General features: G+C 45.0%; 1 protein-coding gene across 1 annotated transcript in view; it reads left to right on the top strand.

Annotated features, from left to right (window-relative positions):
* LOC119977313 (transmembrane protein 182-like) overlaps positions 1-12,114 on the top strand; it is a 117,749-nt gene extending 105,635 nt beyond the window's left edge. Inside the window, exon 6 of the mRNA XM_038818080.1 lies at positions 7,559-12,114. Within this exon, the coding sequence (XP_038674008.1) occupies positions 7,559-7,830 (272 nt within the window). The 3' untranslated portion in view covers positions 7,831-12,114. The remainder of the gene's footprint in view (positions 1-7,558) is intronic.
* Positions 12,115-24,370: the final 12,256 nt, after the last annotated feature.

Here is a 24,370-nt window from a genome sequence, read left to right as displayed (position 1 = left end):
TCTAAGTTTTCTTCAAATCCCCTTGCCACAAGCCTGGCCTTTGCCTTATAAGTTCCATCTGGAAGAACCTTTTCTGTACAAATCCATCTGTGGGATAGAGCTTTTTGTCCCCTATCTGGTACTTCCATGTATACCCCAAATTCACTCCAACTATGCAATTCTTGCTGTTTATCATCTTTGGTAACTTTTTCATCTAATTTATTTGAAGCCACCAAAATCTCACGTGCATGTGGGCTTCTACTTCTATTAGTATTCGTAGTCTTACTCCTGTTCCGAGATCTTGATAAACTACGTCCCCTTTCCTGTCTGGTATCTCGTTCTGTACTGCTACTGCTTGATCTTTCTCTTCTGTAGCGGGATGTCCGTTCAATAGTTCTCGACCTTTTCCTGTGAACCTGTTCACTATGCAATGTACTATCTGAACTAGCACTGCGTTTCTGTGCCCTCCATTTTTGAACTTTGTTTTCCCAATCCATTGTCTTAACTTCCTCCCCTGAATGCTGTACATTCAACCAATGTTTATAATTTCCAGTGGCCTTCCCTGCTCTACCAATAACAGTTGCATCCTTCCATTGACTAGACCCTTCAGGCAAGTATGTCACTTTTGTACCAACCTTTGGCAGTTGCCCTTTCGGAAAAATGGCCTGATCTAATTTATCAGAAGTGTCGTGTTCCTCTACAGAAACCCTATCTATATCAGTTAACTGGTCCTCATAGTTCTGTAACACATGCATACCAGATGACTCTGGTTCCTCGTCTTGTCTGTCTACTCTGTCTAAATTTGAAAATTTGTAATCGGTACCCATTATCCTTGATGAATGTACCCTAACAGTTTGATTACCATGTTGCAAAATAAATGTTTTGCCATCTATGCCTATGATTTTCCCTAGGCCTTTCCATTCATTAGAATTGTCTATCTTATAGTATACCATTTCTCCTTGTTGAAAAATGGCATCTGATGGCCGTACATTATGTCTTAAAGCTCTGCGAATTCTTTCAGAGACTTCTGCTTCCAAAAAAGCTTTTCTACTGCTATGTAATGCGTTGAAATGTTCAGCAAAACCTGAGCTAATTGTAGTCCCTTCCCAAGCTGGAGGCTGGTCATCCAAAATGGAGGGAATTTTAGGATTTCTACCAAACATTAATTGATAAGGACTATAGCCCCCAATCATCTGCAATGAATTCTTTGCATGTACCGCCCATGCTAAAGCTGAATTTAGCGTGCAGTTTGGTCGTTCTCCCAAAATTTTCCAAAGCATGTCATCGATAACAGCATGGTTTCTTTCGCAGACACCATTACTAAACGGGCTTTCGGCAGCCGTGTTCATAACTCTGATATTCATGTTTTCACACATATCCCTAAACTCATCATTAGCAAATTCTCCCCCATTGTCCGTAAAGAATTTTGCTGGTGGACCCATTCCTGTCCCGATCCATTTTTCCACAATTTTGTCCAAAATTACTCTCTTTTCTTTACTTCGTACAATCGTTGATTGACTAAATCTAATAGCTAAATCTACAAAATGCAAAATAAATTTGCTTTATCCCAGATCTTAAGGTCCATGGCCACAATGTCATTAAAATCCCTGGCCAAAGGTAGGGTTACTATCGGTCGTGCTGGTGTCTTTCTGTACTTCCTGCAAACTTCACAGCGATCACTAACCTGTTCTATCAGCTTAGAATAGTCATCATCCCTTACCCCTGCATCCTTTAATAAATTTTTCAGCCTCCGAGGAGACGGATGTGCAAATTGCCTATGCAGTTTAACTGCAATAAGCTTTTTACCAGCTAAAGTCGCATTATCAACTGTCATTAATACATCCTTAACCACTCTACTTGAAACATTATTTGTCAATAATGGAATATAATAATGTCCCGACTGTGTAAATTGTAAGTCCACCGTCTTTCCAAAAACTGTTGCCTTATCCTGTTCCATATCAAGCTTCATGTGTGTTTTCTTCATCTACGGTCTGCTCAGAAGCAAAGGTATCTCACTTGATACAACATCCGTGCTAATAAAATGATTCACTCCAGCAATATTGCAAGGGATCACCACTCTTTTCAGCGACTTCAGAGTATTATCATCCCCAAACCTGAAACTTGTGGAACTTTTAAATTCCTTAACCTTGTTACGATTTTCAGCATCCAATGATTCCAGATAACATTTTAACCAGTCAATCCCACACACAGTAGATGTGCAGCCACTGTCCAATACAGCACAGTTAAAAGATTCTGCAACCAACTCCCTCATTACCGGCGTAAAACAACTTGTTAATAGGACAATGCCTTCTTTCTGGTCACTATCTTTTTCCTCTTCTGACTCTTCCGTGTCATGTGTTGCTTCAAATACTCTATCATAACGAGTTGGACAGTTGAAAGCATAATGGTATTGAGAGTCACATTGAAAACATTGATTTATAATGCCCCGTGCATTTCTGGGGTTCATCCTCCTATTGTAGATTCTAACTGGGTTTCTGTCTTCATAATTTCCTTGTCTCGGTCTTCTTTTATAGTCTTGAGGCCTGTTCGTAGCCATATGATTTCGCCATCCTGTTAGTAGTGTATCTTCCATATTCTGCCTTACAGCAGGCTGACGTATTTGGGTCACAGAGCCATTGGAATCGAATGTTTCCCCAATTTTTTTTGAAGCTGCTGTCATCTGTTCGAATAAGGTATCGTTATCCGTAAACTGAATTCCTGTCAAAACCAGGAGCCTATCCATGTTGCTCACTCTAGCACAGTCAAGTAATTTAAAGGCCAACACAGACTGTGGAAATTCCAGCCTGTGTTTCTGCAGCTTTTTATATAGTCTGCCAAATTCCATTATATAGTCTTCCATAGATAAATCCTCCATTTTCCGGAACTTATCAAAATCCGACTATGCTTCATACGCACTTAACAAGTCATCTTTCTTATAAATCTTGTCCATATAAAGTAATAAAGTCACCAGACCTTCTTCTGAGTCTAACTCTTCCAACTCCAGCTCAGAAAGCACTTTGTTTCGGATTTTACTGCCATATGGTAAAGAAAGAGCCAATGCCATACCTTGTTTTCTCTTTCCTAAAGCAGTCACCTTAGTCCACATAACTACTGCACTTCTCCATTGGTCGTATGATTCCCTTTCAGAAAATAGGGGAGGATAATCATAACCAGCCATCTTTGTCCTGGGTTCAGCCATGTTTCCCTTTTTTTTTCACTCCTTGGTTTCATCTGGAAAAATTGTATCTTTCAAGCCTTCACATTTACACAGCACCCATCCTCTGCTACCATTGTTAACATGTACTGGATGCTGTGGTATGAAGAGGCAAGAGTTCAGCTCCTTTTTCACCAACGCACCTTTAATGGTTCAAACGCACTCTGCACAGAACTCTACAGATCATCACAAGCTCCAGAGTCCACCTGAAGCCCCTTTACATATCAGTGTCAATCATTGAACACTTAACATAAATGAGACAATCATTGAACACTTAACATAAATGAGACAACTAATTGAAATGTTTCTTAACCCATTACTTAACAGAACCTGCCCGCTTTCTTTCTTATTGTTACATGGTTTTAATTAATGTTGGCTCGACACAAAATTTCTTGATGCAGTTCATTCTTCTGATCTCACATGGTTTTAATTAATGTCGGCTCGACACGCAATTTCGTTATATAGTTTATTCTTCCGATCTCACATGGTCTTAATTAATGTCAGCCAGTTACAAAATTTCTCGATACAGTCATGGTTACTCTTCTGATGCCATTAACTGCCCAATGACCGTTAAAGGTACAAATTGTTGGATCTCATATGTTATAAATTCTTTCCCGCATTCGGTCACCCAGGTAGGGAGCAATGGCACTAATCCCCACCCTGCCTGAGGACCTCCAATGCATCAGGTCAGCCAAGCTCGGGTAGTGGAGCGACGGCACTGATCACCGCCCTACCCGGGGAATCGCACCCATTCTTTCCCTGCCGCGGCCCACACACACCTCGTGCTCGATCACTTCAAGTAATCTAGAATGGTTCTTTTACACTCCTTACTGTCCTTGGCAGGTATTTGTTTCACCTTATCAGCTCTTTAGTGTGGTTTAAAGAATGCCTTTTGCCACAGCCTGTACACTCAACTCTTTACCTTCCACGACTCTTTGGTCGCTACCCCAACTGCTATTTACATGTTTGGCACACTTAGTTGCTACACATTTGTTGTTATACGTGAACTACCTCTGGACCCTGGATGGAGAAATTGTCTGCTCACCGCATCAACCACAAGCTGTGAGATTCCTTACACTTAAACATAACTTTTTTTTTCCGATGTCTTGTCTGTAAAATGGTTATTTCAAAAAACAAAATGAGGTAGTCACACGTGGTGACGATTCTAATGGGTAATTGAAGTTGAAGAGAGAAAGACAAACAAAATGAGATGTTAACCAATGATAATAACAGATATCATGCTGCACCCTCAGGAATATATGAAGAATGAAGAACATGAAGACAAGATGAAGACAGGACTGATGACCTCCATTGTGATCATTGCTGGACTCCTACAACTGCGTGTGTTGACAGCCTTTGTATCCCACACCACACCGGCCCCGGACATGATCATACAATATGAGACCCCTAGCCCGGACACCACACCTCACATGAAAATAAACACTGATACCCTCCATGGTGCGAAAACATTAAAAAAAAATTTATACAAAATTTCCCTGTACAATAGAAGCCCTTTTGGTAATAGCAATACTCTGCAATGTTGTTCAGACACTTAGACTCCGCAAATGGCGAAGGAGAGCTTCCTGCTCCCTGATATACATACTCAGAGCCCCTTTCCTTGGAATCCAACAAACCCCACAAATCTTTTAAACCTTTTTCACTGACAAAATAAAAAGATTGTACTTATTCTGTGACTGTAATGGATTAAGTAGAGTTATGATGGTGCTGTTTATTTCTTTAAAAATTTTGTATTGTACATAAGTTCCTTTTTGATATTTGCCAGCAGCATGAGAGTAGCTTAGGTAATGATAGTTAGAGGTTCCCTTCTGTAAATAAGTTAAATGTGTAATGATTAAATATTTTATAGTGGCCCCTTAGAGTTTATGAATTTATGATGTGTTGATGAAATTAGGTAAATGCTCCAAAAACATAGGACAGAGTAGTGTAGAACTTGTCCTTGACCAAGGGTAACTGGCACACCAAGGACGGATGAGGATCAAACGTTCAGGATCAAAAGGACGGGATGTAGCCATCTGGGATGGCCACTGACAAAGGATCCCGGGAAATATGGCCACCTGCAAAGGACAAGAGGAAATATGGTCAATCCAGGACTCAGACGCTCAGAGTTTATGTATATTGGCAACTCAGATAATTAGACGTTATTAAAACCTCCAGCTACTTTGTATTCTAATGGCCCATTTCCCCAGAACAAAAGACCTGTACTCAGGTAACAGATACAGAAACAGACTCATCGGCACCACTCCCTTTGCTCAGGGAGCCCAAAAAGCCAAGGTCAATGACCGCTCAGGTCACGTCCTGCCATCAAGGCACCCGCCCCTTTATTGCCCAAAATCGAAGGCAGTAATCAAAGCCTGCCAAATTATTGGGTCCAAAGCTAAAGACCATGCAAAAGAGCACAAAACCCCAGAAGGATAAAGAGAGACACTGCCATGTGTTCGGTCTCTCTTTGCCCCGGCACTCGGTGCCTCTTGGCCCCTACTTACACCTAAAACCAAGTGCAGCATCACGACCAGAAGACAAGTTCAAGACCAACGATCACTTCCAGACGGATGAGCCCAGCAGAAACAAAGTCACTTCTCCAGACCCAGCCACGCAAGATCCGAACAAAGGCCTTGTTCCTCTGCATAAAGCCGGGTGCCTGAGGCTAAGTACAGGTTGTTGTAGTGTTAGGTGTAACTTAGCTTGTAGTGTTTCATGTTGCATGTCAAAGTAATTCTTGTGTGTAAATAAACTATCATTGAACTTGAACTAACTAACTGGTTGTTTGGTCTTTGCTCGATATCCGTAAAACCTTGTGGTGGTATCATTTAATACCTGGCGAATGTGAAAAGCAATATCATCATTAATAACTGTCATATCAGTATCCAGTTAAAAGGAGCAACATTGTTGGCGTCTCCGGTGAGAATTGGCGACAGTGAGTTGCCTTCTTGAACCGCTGTAGTCCCTGAGGTGTAGATACACACACAGTGCTGTTAGGGAGGGAGTTCCAGAATTTTGACCCAGTGACAGTGAAGGAATGGCGATATATTTCCAATCAGTGTGGTGAGTGACTTGGAAGAACACCTCCAGCTGGTGGGGTTCCAGGTATCTGCTGCTCTTAGATTGTAGTGGTTGTGGGTTTGGAAGGTCCTGCCAAAAAAATCTTGGCGAGTTACTGCAGTGCATCTTGTAGATGGTACACCTGGCTGCCACTGTTTGTCAATGGTGAGGAGATTGAATGTTTGTAGAAAAGGTATCAATCAAGTGACTGCTTTGTCCTGGATGGTGTCGAGCTTCTTGAGTGTTCTTGGAGCTGCACTCATCCAGACAAGTGGAGAGTACTCCATTACACTCCTGACTTGTGCCTTGTAGATGGTGGACAGGCTTTTGGGGGGGGGGGGGGGGGGGAGGGGGGTCAGGAGGTGAGTACTCACCATAGGATCACTAGCCTTTGACCTGTTCTGGTAGCCACAGTATTAATATGGCTAGTCCTGTTCAGTTTCTGATCAATGGTAACCCCGATGATGTTAATTGTGTGGGGGATTCAACGATGGTAATGCCATTGAATGTCAAGGAGCGATGGTTAGATCCTATCTTGTAGGGGATGGTCATTGCCTGACACTTCTGTGGCGCGAATGTAACTTACCACTTGTCAGTCCAAACCTGGATATTGTCCAGATTGTGCTGCATTTGAACATGGACTGATTCATTATCAGAGGAATCAGGAATGGTGCTGAACATTGTGCAGTCATCCGCAAACATCCCCACTTCTAGACATGTAATGGGAGGTCATTAATGAAGCAGCTGAAGGTGATTGGGCCTCGGACACTAGCTGAGCAACTCCTGTAATGATGTCCTGGAGCTGAGACTGACCGCCATCCACCACAATCACCTTCTTTGGTGCCAGGTATGACTCCAACCAGCGAAGAGTGTTCACCCTCATTCCCATTGACTCCAGTTTAGCTAGGGATCATTGATGCCAGTCAAGTGATGCCTTGATGTCAAGGGCAGTCACTCTCACCTCACCTCTGGCATTTGGCTCTTTTGTCCATGTTTGAACTAAAGTTGCAATGAGGTCAGGAGCTGAGTGACACTGGCGGAACCCAAACTGAAGAGCAATAAAGTCATGTTTGTCACATGCAGATTTGCAGATATATGCACTGAATCTGTTAAAAATATAAGGAAAAATAATGAAAGTTGAGCCTTTTGACATTATGACCATCGCAGTAAAACTGGCTAGTGTTTACTTGGTGCTGCACAAATAAATCTTCACATGGTAGGTACCAGTTAAAAACCTCGATTAGTAAAACGTACAAATATCAATGTTTTCCTGTTGTATTGACTACAATTATTTTTATTTTTTAGGTATTTTGTCCGCATTTTCCATTATGATGTATGTCTATTGGATTCAAGCTCTCGTTGCTGTGGTGGACCAGATTATTGAACCACATAAATTATGTCCACATCCAAAGCTCAACATTCAATTTGGTTGGTCTTTCATGGCGGCTCCTGCAGGCATATTCTTTTCTTTAGTTGCAGGTTTACTCTTCTTTCAGGTTGGACGCACTGCCCAAAATAAGAAAAAGAACATCGGGTATTCTTTGCCATTGGATAAAGTTGGCGATGAGGAACTCTGACCATTTCAATTGCACTTCATATTCTCATGCTATGATTTCCCCTTCCCTCAATTTTCTCTCCTTTTCTCCAGGAGTTATGTTGGGTCATCTGCAGTCCTCCTGTTCTTCACTGCAATAGTTATTCTTCACATTTGAACTTAGATATAGATTGCAAAAGGGATATTCTCCTTTGCTCAGCTGACATCCAGACAAATGTCATTTTGCACAGCGAATACTGGACAGCAGCCTTGTGAAGGAACATTGACTCATTGCTCCTGCATAGATCCAGAAACACAAAGTTAAACCATAGTGTTTTTACAGTCACCAATTTATCTAACACTGACTGTGTATCTTAGTCAGCATTTCATTATTGAGCCACGGGGGTTAACTTCTTGCTCAGCTTTAATCTCTTAAAATGTGAAAGTAATGTTTAGCATATAGAATATAATCAAAATTTTGCTTTATAAATTTAAATTAGCTGAAGAATGAAAATCAGGGCTTTACGCTCTCCATTTTCCAATATGTACTCTCGGCAGACAAGGCTCAGGCGTAGGAATACAAAAATGGAAAATATACTCCATAGTTTATATATTGCTAAAAAGCTTTAATAAGTCTGTGATATCAGTTACTTTCCTATCCTGTGTAATTCACAATTGTGCACTGGAAGTTAAAATAAATTTGTTCAAGGTTCTAATATAATTTTAACGCACTGCTGATGTTCATTAACTGGTATTGGTTTGCTTTGGGAATGTAAAGATAAGATCACCAATTCTGTCATCTCAATGGAATCCCCATTTGAAGATATGCTAGTGGGAGAATCTGCTTTGTAATGTTGTAGCCCTATCTCCAATCCACGTTTTGTTTTAGCATGGCTCCCTGTTGGAGAGTATGGAGCAGTGAATTTATCATGTGGTGTCATCTGAACCAGGAGCATGAGAAGTGGTTCTGAAGTTAGTAAAGAATGTGTTAACTCCATGATTCCTATGTGCAGTTTTAAACAAAGATGTGAATCCATTTGTTTCAGTTAGTGTTTTAAATGAAAGTTTATTTAAAATAGTTGTCTTAGAAATTTATTAAAAACATGGTAGTATGTTTTAGCTCATGCTGTGCATTATTATTTCGATCCAACAGTCTGTTAATACTTATGAGCTATGTCGTATCTTGTATGATTTTCCTCATATCAAGGTCTCGGAAATTAAGTTAACTAAGATATTGCTTGGGATTTGGTCCTGAATCCAGCCTCAATTAATAAAATAAAAATCTTGGGGATGAAATTTATCCACCCAGATTTAAGAATAGGTTTATAGTGAATTGGCAGCTGATTTTGTTACCCCGCCGAATGAATCAAGTTCACAGAATAATGGTTCAAACTCTTTTTGGAGATTTTAGTAACTTGAAGAAGCAGGCGAACGTTGAACATTAATTTAGTTTAACTATATACAAAATTCTGCGTGAAGCAACATCTCACTCCCAGCGCAATCCTTACTGGGAGAGCTGGTCTGTCTAGGCCCTGCTTTGGGTCAGCTTTTATGTCAGTACACAACGAGCCCGAGGTGGGTAACCTCTGCCCCCTATCTGGGAAGCTAGTACTCCACAAATCCCATGGGAAGATGTCTGTGATCCTCGTGCGGGTTATGACAGAGACTCATTTTAGAGACTCCATGTTGGTTGCTTTTATTTGGTTGAAATTAAAAAATCTTGTTAAACTATAAAATAGAAACAGGTTCCATGAAAAATCAGATGCCGATTCAGCCTGTTTTGCACCATTGTTGGAGATCAATTTGACTTATTATATCTTTGTGAAGTAACTTTTACAGTCTCAAACTTGGTCCTGACCAATATATGTCACAGTTTGAAATAAATTGGCGATCTCACTCAGTGAACCTATAGGGTAGCTTTGTGTGAAATGGAAATTCCAAACTAATCTTGTAAAAGTTGCTTATCTGAGTTGCCCTCGAAAGCATGTTGTAAAGATCAATAAGCAAGAGCTTATTTCATATTTAACTGTGCTATATCTAGTCTGGAGATTACAAGTTTTTATGCAACATCCAGAATAATAAAGCACAGCGGCAGTGACATTCTGCACCTTAGTACAAAAAAACCTAATTCCCCCAAATGAGGAATGGTCTGGTGTTGTATGAATGTGAATCAATTATGCTCTAACAACGAAGCTTCACTGACACAAAATATTTACGCTTTCTTCAACAATCAAAAATTCCACAAAGTGCAATCACTGAAATCTAATTCCGATTTCTGTTAGCCAGTTTAACACTTTCATTTATTTGACCTGTTCTTATTTGCGCCCATTCCCTTCCAGTAGTTTCTCCACTATACTGTTGCCATCTAACTTATATTCATCGGATTAAACCGTCCAACTCCTTGTCAATGCTAAAAAATTTGAATTAATCCCCTGGACAGAGTACGTGAGAGACATAGAAACATGAGGGTATGATTTTGATTGTACTTCCACTCAGTTTGTGGAAATTCGCAGTCACAATGCCAGAAATTAGACCAAGGTATTTTACCATCCAGACTTCATTTAAAGCCAGCTGGCCGATTTCCCCATCAGGAACACTGGGCAGAAATTTACGTTCTGCCCATGCAGATTCTGACACGGCGGGGTGGCTGGGAGGTTGAGTGTAAAATTGCACGGACCTTATTCCTCCCAAGATCCCACCCAAATGAAGGTTTGCAGTTGGGCAAGCAGGATCTCGGCTGGGAAACTTCACTTTCCCCTACTAAGGTCCTATGGCCACTTAAAGGCTTTTTCTTGCACAGCATCAATTTTTAGGCTGTCAGGCGTGGGTCAGAGCAGGGTAAGAAACCAAAAAAAGAAACAATTATCCACTTTGGGCAGGATATGGCAGGGGGGATTGAGGCCTCCCCTCTGGGTCCAATGAGCTCTGGTCCACCCTCTACCCATCCTGGCCTATCCCCCTCCCCAAATACCACAACCCCCCCCCCCCCCCATCTCCTGATTCCCAAGGAATCCCTACTTCCCACCCCCAGGACTTACCTTAACAGTCAGAGATTTTGTTCCAGGCAGAGTGCTGCAGTGCCTCATTTGGCCACTACAGCGCAGTGCCTGGACAGGTTGGAGACCTGGCAGCTGATCAGATTGGCCAACTGCTCGTCAAGGCAGGACTTGCTTCCAGGGGCAGATGGAAATCCTGCCCACAGCCAATCAGAACACAATTGAGTGTAATATGACAGTGGGCTTCTGGCTCAGTGGGAGCGCATTACACATCAACTCTCAGGATGGTGAGCACCAACTGCTCGCCATCCTGAAAACTCTGCCCAGTGAAGTGGCAAAAATGTTGATGTGTTAAGATCACTCACTGATATCAGGTAATGGATGCCATCTGACAGATGTGCCATGACTGGGTACTTGTCACACTGTAAAATTCACTGCTTCATTCATGTAATTGGTTCTATATAGGAACTAACTGGGAAGCAAATCTGCCCAGAGATGTTGAAAACTACAGGTTTGTTTCTGTTAAAAATATAACCTGTAAAACATTAAAGTATGGCTGGCAGTTACCATAAACCAATCAGACCTCATAAAATGGACAACGGAGGACGAATGGAGATGGAATGCATATATGACAGTTAAAATTTGTATCTGTACAAATGTACTATGTTTGTGAAGTACATTAAATTGCAACATGTGTTTATTTTAATTAAATGCTAAATCAAATATTTTGTTCTTTGCTTCCAAAATAAATAGCTAATGTTTCAGACATTAATTTGGCATTTCCAAAAGTCAAGCGGACATTGTTTCTGTACACAGAGGTCACAAATTCTTACATGGCAAGTTGTAGGGTGGAAGGCAATAAATCTTTTCTGCTTGGGAATCAATAATGGTTGTAATTCCAGATATAAAACTTCTGCTAGTGCACTTAATGCTTTTCAGGGAAGGGAATCTACTAGGAACTCTTAATAAATGTTGCTTTAAAAAAGTAGCAGTAGATATAAAAATGTATTAACATTTCTTGCACTGCCAATAAGCTAACACAAGTTACAATTTGTGGAGGGAAGGTCATTTTATAAATGAATCCACCATGAATGAAAATTTCCTGTATTTAATTGTGTACTCAATTGTTTTACATCATTTTCAAAACTCATTTTCAAAATTCACTTTGCTGTTTCAAATAGTATAGAGCATTTCTTTCAGACGAGGCCATATAAATTGTGAATTTGTACCCTTTGTTTTTTTTTCCTCCACTATATGTTTGATATAAATCACAAATGTACACAAAAGTCTTTAAGGTTTAATTTCACAATAAAGTCGGTAAAAGTACCAAAGTGTATTGGTGTTATTTTTAAACAAATAATAATACGGAGTTAGAATGTTTTTGCAGCGTTACCACATATATTGTGCCAGTGCGTATTTCACAATGGAACTTCACAGAAGAGCTGTGAAGAAGTATCATAAGGACTCAAAACATTAATTGTGTTTCCCACCCCACAGATGCTGTCAGATCTGTTGAGATTTTGTTTTTGTTTCTAGTCAGACATGTTCATTGATGCCAAAACAATTTTTTCTCTTTCTGCTCTCATAAAATAACTCCTTGGACTAGACATACCCGATCTGATCGTGCTCCTGATTTTGGCCTTTGTTCTAGGTCAGGAACCGACAAGTGGCCCAAATCAGAGGATCAACTGTGATGCGTATTTAGCAACCCTGCCTTGAGAGTTGGCATTGCTGAAGCAGGCTGGTGACCATGTAGCATTTCAAGAAAAAAATCCTCACACAAAGCCACAGCTATCAGGCTATCACTGTGGAAAGGTGGTCTGAAGCCGCGATTCTGGCTATCACATTTTTGGAAACAAAAACCATTTGTTTCCAAAACAGTGCATTGACAATCTTTCATTCCATGGCCAATTTCACAATGGAACAAATTGCTAAAGGATATATCTATACTCCTATTTCCTGAAGTCTTCAAGATTCATCTTTAGAGCATCTTCATCAATATGTTTTTGATTATCATGGCTACCATATTAGTTGGTCATGATTGGTTCAGCTACTAACCACATTGAGAAGTGTTGGTGGAATACTAAATGTTGTGGTGCTGATGCAACAGAAGCAGAAGCGAGGCCATGCTGATGGCCAGCTGACCTGCTGCTTGGGGGTCACATCCAGTTCAATTCTGGGATCGGGCATAAGAGGATCCATCCACCACTGGAGGCAAGGTCCGGGCAGTGATGTCAACATTCCCTTCCATTTGGTCCATTAATAGGTGAAATTGGCAACTTGCCATTGCTTGGTGGGTAGCCTCTGCTGTGTTGACCCTGTCACTGACAAGATTGCTCGGAGGCAGGGTCATCAGTTAACTAACCTGCTGACCTGCACACTACGGGTAGAATTTTATGTGGCGGGCTGTTTAAATGTTCATTTGATTTTGGCCGCAACATAAAATCCCGCTAGCGTACAATTCCGCTTTCTGTTCTGAATTTGTTCTAGTGCTCTCTCTTAACCTGCAGGAGTGGAAAATTTCAGCCCTTCATGTCAGTATCGCTCAACATTTTATGATGCATTTCCCTGATGATGGTGCAAAGTGATGAGGACCAGAAGTTTCAGGATGGCATGAGCTTGGCAGTGCTGACTCCAGCAGGCATGATGTTATTTCATGCTCTAACTAGTGTTGGTTGGCAGAAGGTGGGACTTTGGCCCATCACTGGGAGGAAGTCATTCCCTAGAGGCACTGCAGCTAGCTGCCTCGAACTAAGTGTTGAGAACTAGAGGAAAGGTAAATGGCAAGGGTCAATAGTGGGTCAGGGTAGTGGCAAATAGAATTCTGGCGCTGGTTTTGCATCATTTACATCATGCTGTATTGGAAAGAGATTGCTTACTCGCTTAGTTATCTCCACAAAGACTTGATCACAATCTCTGCAGCGGGTAGCTGACCTGAAATCTATAATCAGGTTTCACTCCCAACCCCGGCTCTTAACCCACCTCCATAGCCTGGGAAATATTCAGCCCTTTGCATTGACTTTGCTGCCCTAGGAATAGAAAGGAGAAACTCAAAGGGTTTTGCCACTTGTTAGAAAATACACGTGCGGGATAGATGGATATCAAGTGGAAATTAGGAGAGTCTGAGAAATTGAGTTGGAAAGCTAACAAAACATTGCCCAGTTGGAAACCATGGCATTGTTCCCGAGAAGGTGTCTGAACTGAAAGGAAAAAGTGCAAAAATTGTCAATTCTCACAGGCCATCACAAAAGACGTCTACTGGTTGTAAGATTAAAATGTAATAAGCAAGAGATGGTCAGAGAGTGAGAGGCTGAGAGTGGGATAGCGGAGCCATTGCAAATGACTTTGACCGTGAATATGACTGAATCTTGGGAGGCAAAAAGAAATCAGGAATACGTCATCGCACAAGAAGCAAGTGTGCATGTAAGCATTTACTTCATGTTAATCAACATCAAACATAACCAATTTACTCGTATAAACATTAAAAAAAGGCAATTTTTTAACATTTATAAACTCTAACCAATATTTTATACATTGCATATTGGATGTTTTACAAATAAGCGATTTTCATAATTATGATCATTGTTTAATTAATCATGTAGAACATAGAACATACAGTGCAGAAGAAGACCATTCAGCCCATCGAGTCCACACCGACCCACTTAAGCCCTCACTTCCACCCTATCTCCGCAACCCAATAACCCCTCCTAACCTTTTTTGGACATTAAGGTCAATTTATCATGGCCAATCCACCTAACCTGCACATCTTTGGACTGCGGAAGGAAACCGGAGCACCCGGAGGAAACCCACGCAGACACAGGGAGAAAGTGCAGACTCCGCACAGACAGCGACCCAGCGGGGAATTGAACCCGGGATCCTGACGCTGTGAAGCCACAGTTCTAATCACTTGTGCTACCGTGCTGCCCAAATATCTTGGCGATAAAGTTAAAATTAAATAAAGAGGGTTAATGACATTGATGTACCATCAATTGGACTCGAGTTGTGAAGAAGGTCCATATATCAGGCTTTAATCAACTAGTTGTGTGCCCGGCAGTCGACTTACAGAGAAAGGCCGACTGCCGGGTCCTACGGGTTCTTATACCCCGCCTCGTAGGCGGGACTACTTGCCTCTCGGCCAATGGGTGATCAGTCACATGACTAGCCCCAACCAATCAGCAGAGAGGCACATGACCGACCTGAGCCAATGGGCAGCGAGTGCACTGCACCAATGGCAGATAGGTACCGTAAACCTCCTAGTCATACCACCACATTCACCCCTTGTGGAGAAAGAAGCCGGGGGGGGGGCAGGAGTAAGAAGGGGGGGGGGCTGTTAGACTGGTGGTATGACTAGAGAGAGCGAGGTGTACTGAGGTAAATGGTGGCTGCCCACTGGCTCGCGACGACTGTGCAGATACAATGAACAGCAATGAACAGTACACAAAGAGAAAAAAAAAATGAAAAAATGTGCAACTTGTACATTGGAACTCTGAATGACACGAGGAGTCCGACAAAAGGCCTGTGGAACATCAGATCGACGCGATCAGTCTGTCAGGCGCCCTCCATGTTCTGCTGGACCGTCGCAGCGGTGCCGGTGACGTCGGGCCGTTGGCCGTCCTTGACTCCGGGAGCGGCGGTCGTGATCCTGTGTCCGTACCCCTGGTCGGTGCTAGCGAATCTCTGGCTGGGGGAGGGGGTTCCTGTGCGCTGGGTTGCGGGGGCACCAGGGGGTGGTGGAACTGGGCGGAGGGTGTTGATGTGGGGGATTGGGGCCGCACGCCGGCAGGTGCCAGGTCTCGAAGGGAGACTGTGTCCTGCCGACCGTCGGGACACTCCACGTACGCGTACTGCTGGTTAGCGTGGAGTAACTGGACTCATTCCACCGACGGGCCGGACTTGTGCACCCGCATGTGCTTCCGGAGCAAGATGGGCCCGGGTGTGGCCAGTCAAGTCGGGAATGGGGATCCTGAGGACGACTTCCTAGGGAAAACAAGAAGACGTTCATGAGGCGTTTGGTTTGTGGCAGTGCAGAGGAGAGACCGAATTGAATGGAGGGCGTCGGCGATGACCCCTTGCCAGTGGGAGATAGGGAGATCTCTGGACCGTAGGGCCAGTAGGACGGTCTTCCAGACTGTGCCATTCTCCCGCATGACCTGCCCGTTATCCCGAGGGTTATAACTGGTCGTCCTGCTAGAGGCGATGCCCCTGCTGAGCAGGAATTGACGCAGTTCATCGCTCATAAAGGAGGACCCCCGGTCGATGTGGATGTAAGCGGGGTAACCAAACGGAGAAAATGGAGAGGAAGGCCTTGATGACGGTTGTCGTGGTCATGTCGGGGCAGGGGATGGCAAAAGGGAAGCGGGAGTACTCGTCAATCACATTTAAGAAGTAGGTGTTGTGGTTGTTGGAGGGGAGGGGACCCTTGAAGTCCATACTAAGACATTCAAAAGGGCGGGACGCCTTTACCAGATGCGATTGCTCGGGGCAGTAGAAGTGCGGTTTGCACTCTGCGCAAATGTGGCAATCCCTGGTCACGGTCCTGACCTCAATGGAGTAGGGCAGGTTGCGGGTCTTGATAAAGTGATGGAAGCGGGCTACCCCTGGATGGCAGAGGTCCGCGTGGAGGGTGCGGAGGCGGTCACTCTGCGCGCTGGAGCAGGTACCATGGGACAGGGCATCAGGAGGCTCGTTGAGCTTCCCAGGACAATACAAGATATCATAGTTGTACGTGGACAACTCGATCTGCCATCGCAAGATCTTGTCGTTCTTGATCTTGCCCCTCTGTGCATTGTCAAACATGAAGGCCACTGACCGCAGGTCTGTGAGGAGGGTGAACCTCCTGCCGGCCAGATAGTGCCTCCAGTATCGCACAGCTTCAACTATGGCCTGTGCCTCATTTTCCACCGAGGAATGGCAGAGTTCGGAAGCGTGGAGGGTCCGGGAGAAGAAGGCCACGGGTCTGCCCGCTTGGTTGAGGGTGGCCGCCAGAGCTACATCAGACGCATCGCTCTTGACCTGTAATGGGAGGGACTCGTCGATAGCACGCATCGTGGCCCTTGCAATGTCTGCTTTGATGCGGCTAAAGGCCTGGCGGGCCTCCATCGACAGTGGAAAAGTGTTGGATTGGATGAGGGGGCGGGCTTTGTCGGCGTAGTTCGGGACCCACTGGGCGTAATAAGAGAAGAAGCCCAGACAGCGTTTAAGGGATTTGAGGGAGTTGGGGAGAGGGAGTTCCATCAGGGGGCGCATGCTTTCGGGATCGGGGCCTATCACTCCGTTACGCACTACGTAGCCGCGGATGGCTAGACGGTCGGTGCGAAACACGCACTTATCCTTACAAGTGAGGTTAAGGAGTTTTGCGGTACGGAGGAATTTTTGGAGGTTGATGTCATGGTCCTGCTGGTCGTGGCCCCAGATGGTGACGTTATCGAGATACGGGTAGTCGCCTGTAAACCGTATTGGTCAACCATTCGGTCCATCTCCCATTGGAAGACCGAGACCCCATTTGTGACACCGAATGGAACCCTTAGAAAGTGATAGAGGCGCCCATCTGCCTCGAACGCGGTGTACTTGCGGTCACTCGCGCGGATGGGAAGCTGGTGATAGGCGGACTTAAGGTCCACCATGGAGAAGACTTTGTACTTCGCGATCCTGTTATGCAGGTCGGAAATATGAGGGAGAGGGTACGCGTCCAGCTTCATAAACCTGTTGATGGTCTGACTGTAATCAATGACCATTCGGTTTTTCTCCCCAGTCCGAACTACCAGCACTTGGGCTCGCCAGGGACTGTTGCTGGCCTCGATGATTCCTTCCTTTAGTAGCCTCTGGACCTCGGACCTGATGAAGGTCCGGTCCTGGGCACTGTATCGTCTGCTCCTAATGGCGACGGGTTTGCAATCCGGAGTGAGGTTCACAAACAAGGAAGGGGGGTCCACTTTGAGGGACGCGAGGCTGCAGACAGTAAGGGGTGGAATAGGGCCGCCGAATTTAAAGGTCAAGCTCTGCAGGTTGCACTGGAAATCCAGTCCTAAGAGTGCGCAGAGGCGGGGGAGGACGAGGAGTTTGTAATTTAAAAAAACCCTCCCCTGGACCGTGAGGTCCACTACGCAGCACCTGGTGATGTGGATGGAGTGCGAACCTGAGGCTAGAGCTATCTTATGCTTGACTGGGTGAACGGGGAGTGCGCAGCGTCTTACCGTATCGGGGTGGACAAAACTCTCTGTGCTCCCGGAGTCTAGTAGGCAGCTCGTTTCATGTCCATTGAGAAGGATCTGTGTCGTCGCCGTGGAGAGCGTGCGTGGTCGCGACTGGTCGAGAGTCACTGCAGCGAGTCGTGGCAGGTGATCTGGGTTGTCTTCGCTTGCGGAGTAGTCGCTGGTGGGGTCCTCTTATTGGTCCAAAATGGCGGCGCACGTTGGCTGCACGTGGAGTCGGGGCCCCAAGATGGCGGTGCCCATGGCCCGCATGTGGGGTCGGGGCCCCAAGATGGCGGTGCCCGGGATCCATATGTGGCGTCCGGGACCCAAAATGCCGGCGCCCGTGGGTCACTCGTGGTTGCTAGAGGCAGGGGCAAAGAGGTCCGTGGGTCGCTCGTGGTGGCCGGGAGTGGGGACAGAGAGGCCTGTGTGCCGCGTGGGGCCCTGGAGGAGCGTGGGGGGGGGAGGGGGGGGGCGATCCGCAGTCGCTGCGAGGAACAGCAGCGACCGACTTTGATTGGCAGGCCACTGAATAGTGACCTTTCTTACTGCAGCTCTTACATACTGCGGAGCAGGCCGGACAGCACGGGGGTGCTTGGCCAGGCCACAGAAGTAACAGCGGGGCCCAGTGAGCTTATCGGGGCGCCCCGCAGCACAGGCCTGGGGGGGGGGGTTGGAGTCAGCGGGGGACAGGGGGGTTGCGTGCCACGTTGCCCAACGAGCGTTTCGGTCGGCAACCTCCAGAGAGGATGCGAGGGTCCATGCCTCAGCCAGGCTTAAAGTAGCTTTTTCTAATAACCGCTGGCGTATTGAAGAAGGTTGCATGCCTGCAACGAAGGCATCCCGGATTAACAGTTCCGAATGTTCTGCCGCAATAACCTGCGGGCAGGTGCAATTTCTCCCCAAGACAACAAGGGCCCAATAAAAATCATCAAGGGACTCACCGGGGAACTGCTGCCTTGTAGCGAGGAGATGCCGTGCGTAGACTTGGTGAACGGACCTGAGAAAATGTCCTTTCCGAAGATCCATGGCCGCGTCATAGTCTTGTTCATCCTCAATTATCGAGTAGACGGCGGTGCCCACGCACGAGTGGAGGATGTGGAGTTTCTGCTCCTTGGTGGGTTGGCTGCCTGTGGTGGAGAGGTGGCTGTTGAAGCACGCCAGCCAATGTTTAAAAGTTGCTGACGCGTTTGTAGCATGCGGGCTGATGCGGAGGCAGTCTGGTTTGATCCGAAGCTCCATTTCAAAATTCTAGTTGATTAAATTGATGTACCATCAATTGGACTCGAGTTGTGAAGAAGTTCCATATATCAGGCTTTAATCAGCTAGTTGTGTGCCCGGCAGTCGACTTACAGAGAAAGGCCGACTGCCGGGTCCTTCGGGTTCTTATACCCCACCTCGTAGGCGGGACTACTTGCCTCTCGGCCAATGGGTGATCAGTCACATGACTAGCCTCAACCAATCAGCAGAGAGGCACATGACCGACCTGAGCCAATGGGCAGCGAGTGCTCTGCACCAATGGCAGATAGGTACCGTAAACCTCCTAGTCATACCACCACAGACATTAAAGTTTTTTTTTTGTTAAATTAAAATCTGAGGAGTCTGGATGATAAGAAACATTTAAGTTACCCACATTCTAAAATAAAGTGATCTCAGCATAAGGGAAGGAGCTGATTTGTGAGTTGCAGGTGATGTTTATTTATTCATTCTGAGAGGTGAACAGTCAGAGATTGTGGTCTATATTGGTATTAAGAGCATAAGTGGAAGTAGGGATGAGGCGCTCTTGGCAGTTTTTAGGAAGAGAGGAAAGAGACTAAAGATGGAGGACGGGATTCTCTGATCCTGAGGCTAAGTGTTGACGCCGTCGTAAACGCCGTCGCGTTTCACGACAGTGTTAACATGCCCCCTACAGGGGGCCAGCACAGCACTGGAGCGACCCACGCCGCTCCAGCTGCCGATACCGGCGTCAAATGGGCACCGCGGGTCTGTGCACGCGCACTGGGATTTGCAGTGAATTGAGATTCCCACAGATGCATGGTGTCATTGACTGCACTCGCGTGACTCTTAACTCTCCCTGGCAACAAAGAGTCCAGTATGGGAACCGCAAAGGCTTTCGTGCTCTCAATGTTTAGATGGCCTGTGACCATAACAAATGAATCTTGCATGAGCATCCACAACTCATACATCCTCAGCAAGTCTCAGATTCCCAATGCCTTACAGGCAAAACACAGGCTGCAGGGTTGGCCCCTCAGGGACAAGGGCTACCAATGAAGAACATGGCTGATGACTCCCGTATGGCCCTGTTAGTATGTCTTGCTGCGATCTCAACATCCACAGCAGAGACGAAGGCAGTCTGTTGACTGTTACACCCTGTCGGCATGGTGACCTGGATTGGTGTCTTCTGGAAAGCTGAGATCTGGGCGGCTCTGTACTGCTTCTGGGGTCCTGCTTTGCGACAGTACCACCCTCTGCGGCCTGTGGAGCAGGAGCTCATTGGAAGAGGGAATTTGGATGGGCCGGATACTCGCGGAGTCAACTAGGTCAGAGGCAGTTACAAGTCATAGGGCCTTGTTCTCAGCTTCATTTTTGGGCCACCACAGCCTTGATGCCCAAGATGCCCTTGATCCTCGCACACATTCTCTCTTTCCCCCACCCTTCGCACACAGCCTTTTGCTTACCCCACCCATCGCACATACTCCTTCTCCTCCTCCCCTCACACACACTCCCTCATCCCCCTCGCATACATTATCTCTTCCCCCACCCCTCGCACACACTTTCTCTTCTCCCCGCTCTCCCCCCCGCTCACACTAGGTCTCTTTCCCTACCATCACCGGTGGAGTAGTTGGAAATTTTGAGATGCGGGAGCTCCAAGAAAATGTGTTGGTTACATAATTTCTCAATCTTCTATTGCAGTGATGGGCAACCTAGGCTAATGACTGGGCCAAATGAGTTGCCCTCCTTCATCTCAGTGGGCAACAAACTGAAATTGAGCATGTTCACTAACAATGACCCTTGAATAAGTTTGAGTACATTTAATACACACTGAATATTTCATGAAAAGTTGAAGAAAATGCTTAATCATTTATATATTAATAGAACTGTCACCAACATCAAGTGGTAGAAACTTATTTACACTTGATTGGAGACAGAGGGACCACACGGCTTTCATAGTCAATGTTGTGTGCACTCAGCAAGCACCTCACTTCACATGCCCTTGCTTTATGTAAATATCACTTCAGTCATACTGGTCGGAAAAAAGTTAAGCAGATGGAAATCAATGGAATGTGGAGTTAGGAAAACCACGGTAGCTTTAAGGGATTTATATTTGTATTGATAAACATTAGAAATAAGGTGTAAGTTGAAGTGGGTTTAATTTGATGTTTTTGTGGAAGGGTAAAACCTATACTTAGATTCATGCTGCACAAAGATGTTTATATGTGTGGGGGCTGGTTTAGTTCCAAATATATTTCTATTGTACTTAGAGAGGGTTATAGCATGAAGAATAAATAAACTTGCAGTGGTTATTGAGCAACAGGGGTCACTTTTCAGAGGGAAGGGATTCCCTTCGTTCTTAGTTTTAGCTGGATACATTGCAGTTGGGGAGAGGACACCGGGGAGTGAACAGCTCTCAATTCTGCCAGGAGAAGCTGGACAGGACAAGGGAGCAGAAAAGAAGCAAGCTTCCAAGGAACCAGTTAGAGTCCAGATAACCAGGGAATTGGGACAGAAAGAATGCCCTAAGATGACTGAACTTGAGAGAACAAAGACCAAGGTATTATTCAGACGAATTCAAGGAAGTGTTCTGAGTTAAAGAGACAATTACACTAACCCGATTTAAAGTGGGAAAGCAGACATCAGAAGTAAATCAAAAGTTTGATGCCATCTTAATAGAGTCTGGGAATCGAGAGTTAAAACAACTGTTTGTACAGAAATCAAGACAAAGAAAGCTTGAAGGGGAGCTGTAAAACCTGGATATTTGGATTTGCTGTTAAAAGTGGAGTGCAATCTGCAACTTCATGGCCCAGCATATCCCTCCCTCTACCACTACTCCACATCAGGGGAATCATTCTGTTTCAACGAAGAGTGCAGGAGTGCACGCCAGGAGCAACACCAGGCATACCTAAAAACGAGGTGCCAACCTGGTGAAGCTACAACACAAGACTACCTGTCTGCCAAAAAGCATAAGCAGCAAGTAATTGACAGAGCTAAGTGATTCCACAAAGACGCATCAGATATAAGCTCAGCATTCCTGCTACGTCCAGCCGTGAATGGTCGTGGATAATGAAACAACTCACTTAGCTGAGGAGACTTGAAAGATATCATGGAGGTAGTGAAGCTTTTAGAACATAGAACATAGAACAGTACAGCACAGAACAGGCCCTGCGGCCCTCGATGTTGTGCCGAGCAATGATCACCCTACTCAAACCCACGTATCCACCCTATACCCGTAACCCAACAACCCCCCCTCCCCCTTAAACCTTACTTTTTTAGGACACTACGGGCAATTTAGCATGGCCAATCCACCTAACCCGCACATCTTTGGACTGTGGGAGGAAACCGGAGCACCCAGAGGAAACCCACGCACACACGGGGAGGACGTGCAGACTCCGCACAGACAGTGACCCAGCCGGGAACCGAACCTGGGACCCTGGAGCTGTGAAGCATTTATGCTAACCACCATGCTACCGTGCTGCCGGCAAAGGGTTTAGGTTTTACTTTTAGCTGAATTTGTGAGCAGTTGGAGACAGGACCTGGGGGAGTGAACACCTACCAGAAGAAAGACGAGACAGGAAGGGAGCTACAAAGAAGCAGCCTTCCTAAGGAGTCCAGATAACAGGGGAATTGGGACAGAAAGACTATTTAAGACATCTGAAGTTAAGAGAACAGAGATCAAGGCATTGTTTGAAGAATTCAAGGAAGAGTAAATAAAGTGCTCCAAGTTAGAGTCAATTGCAATAACAGATTTAAAGTTATTTTAATATCATTTGGGAATTAAGGGTTAAAGCAATTGTGAGCAGTGTGCACGGCAGTCAAGACAAAGAAGTCCTAAAGGGGTTGGTGTAAAATCCTGGCTGTTACAAATGGAGCAGAAACTTCATTTAAAGTGTAATTTGGAAAATCTGGTCTGGATTTCAGAATACAAACCACTAAACAAAGGCGTAGTTATGAGAGAAGATTCTAAAATGTGGTTTTGGGAGTGGAGTTTGGAAACTCTTAGGTGTCAATCATCCAGGGAGATTCCGAGGAGACATCCACAAACATTAACTTGGGGTTCAGAATGGAGAGTGTATTTGCCCACTGTGATGTTGTGCGCTCAAAAGGGACTTTGTGTGAATGGGACCATTGAAACATACAATGTACTTTGTAATCTGTGTTAATCTTAAAACCTACATGCAATTATTATGGGGAAGTAAAGTAGTATTGTATAATCATCCACCTTCTCATGTTAATAAAAAAATATATATTGTTGTTAAAACTAATTGGCAGCCTTGTTGGGAAACCCACAGGCGGGATGCACTGCCGGAAAAACAGAGGATCCCACCGACGAAGAATCCCGCAGATGGTCTTTTGAGTCAGGGTTCCATTCTGGGATCTTCCCGTCCAGTTACAGCATCAAGTCTGCATTGACCCTCCAAAAGAGCACCCTACCTAGGCCCACTCCCCTACCCTATCCCACAAATCTGTCTAATGTGCACATCTTTAGACACCAAGGTGCAGTTTCGCATGGTCTGTGGGAGGAAACCGGAGTACCCAGAGGAAACCCACATAGACACAAGTGCAAACTCCATACCAAAGGTCAACCAAGTCACTGGTGCTGTGAGGCAGCAATGCTAACCACTGTGCCACCATGCTGCCCTTTCTGCCCCCTGCACTTTAGGTAGGATTTGAAAGCTTCAGAGAAGGTACAGAAAATATCCAGCAGGATGGTTCCATGGATAAGGGATTTCCATCACCTCGATAGATTGGAGAAGATGGCCTCATTCTCCTTAATGAGAAGGTTGAAAACTGATTTGATGGATATGTTCAAAATAGGAGAAGGGGATGGTGGGTGAGACGATGTAAATTTATCCTTCAGTGAGACTGGACATCGAATAACTTCCTTCTGTACTAAAGCAATCCTTATGAGAGTTCTGCAAGTGGACTGGGTAATGTTCCATACAAGCCTCGTCCCTTTTTCATGGAAATTACAGAATACCCTTCGATACCTTTCCTGCCTCATGTACTTATCTAGTTTCCCTTTCAATGATTATCTGCAATTCACCTCAACCGCTTTGCGTGACAGCCAGTCTCCGAATAAGGAAGTTTCTGACGAATAATTCGTGACTTTGGACTCTGAGGTAACATTGTCTCTTGGAATCTGACATAATTCTATGTACCGATTTATTTTGGGACA

The sequence above is a fragment of the Scyliorhinus canicula genome, chromosome 14 (genome assembly GCF_902713615.1).
Source record: "Scyliorhinus canicula chromosome 14, sScyCan1.1, whole genome shotgun sequence".
NCBI classification, from domain to species: Eukaryota; Metazoa; Chordata; class Chondrichthyes; order Carcharhiniformes; family Scyliorhinidae; genus Scyliorhinus; species Scyliorhinus canicula.
This window is presented reverse-complemented; position numbering and strand designations above follow the sequence as displayed.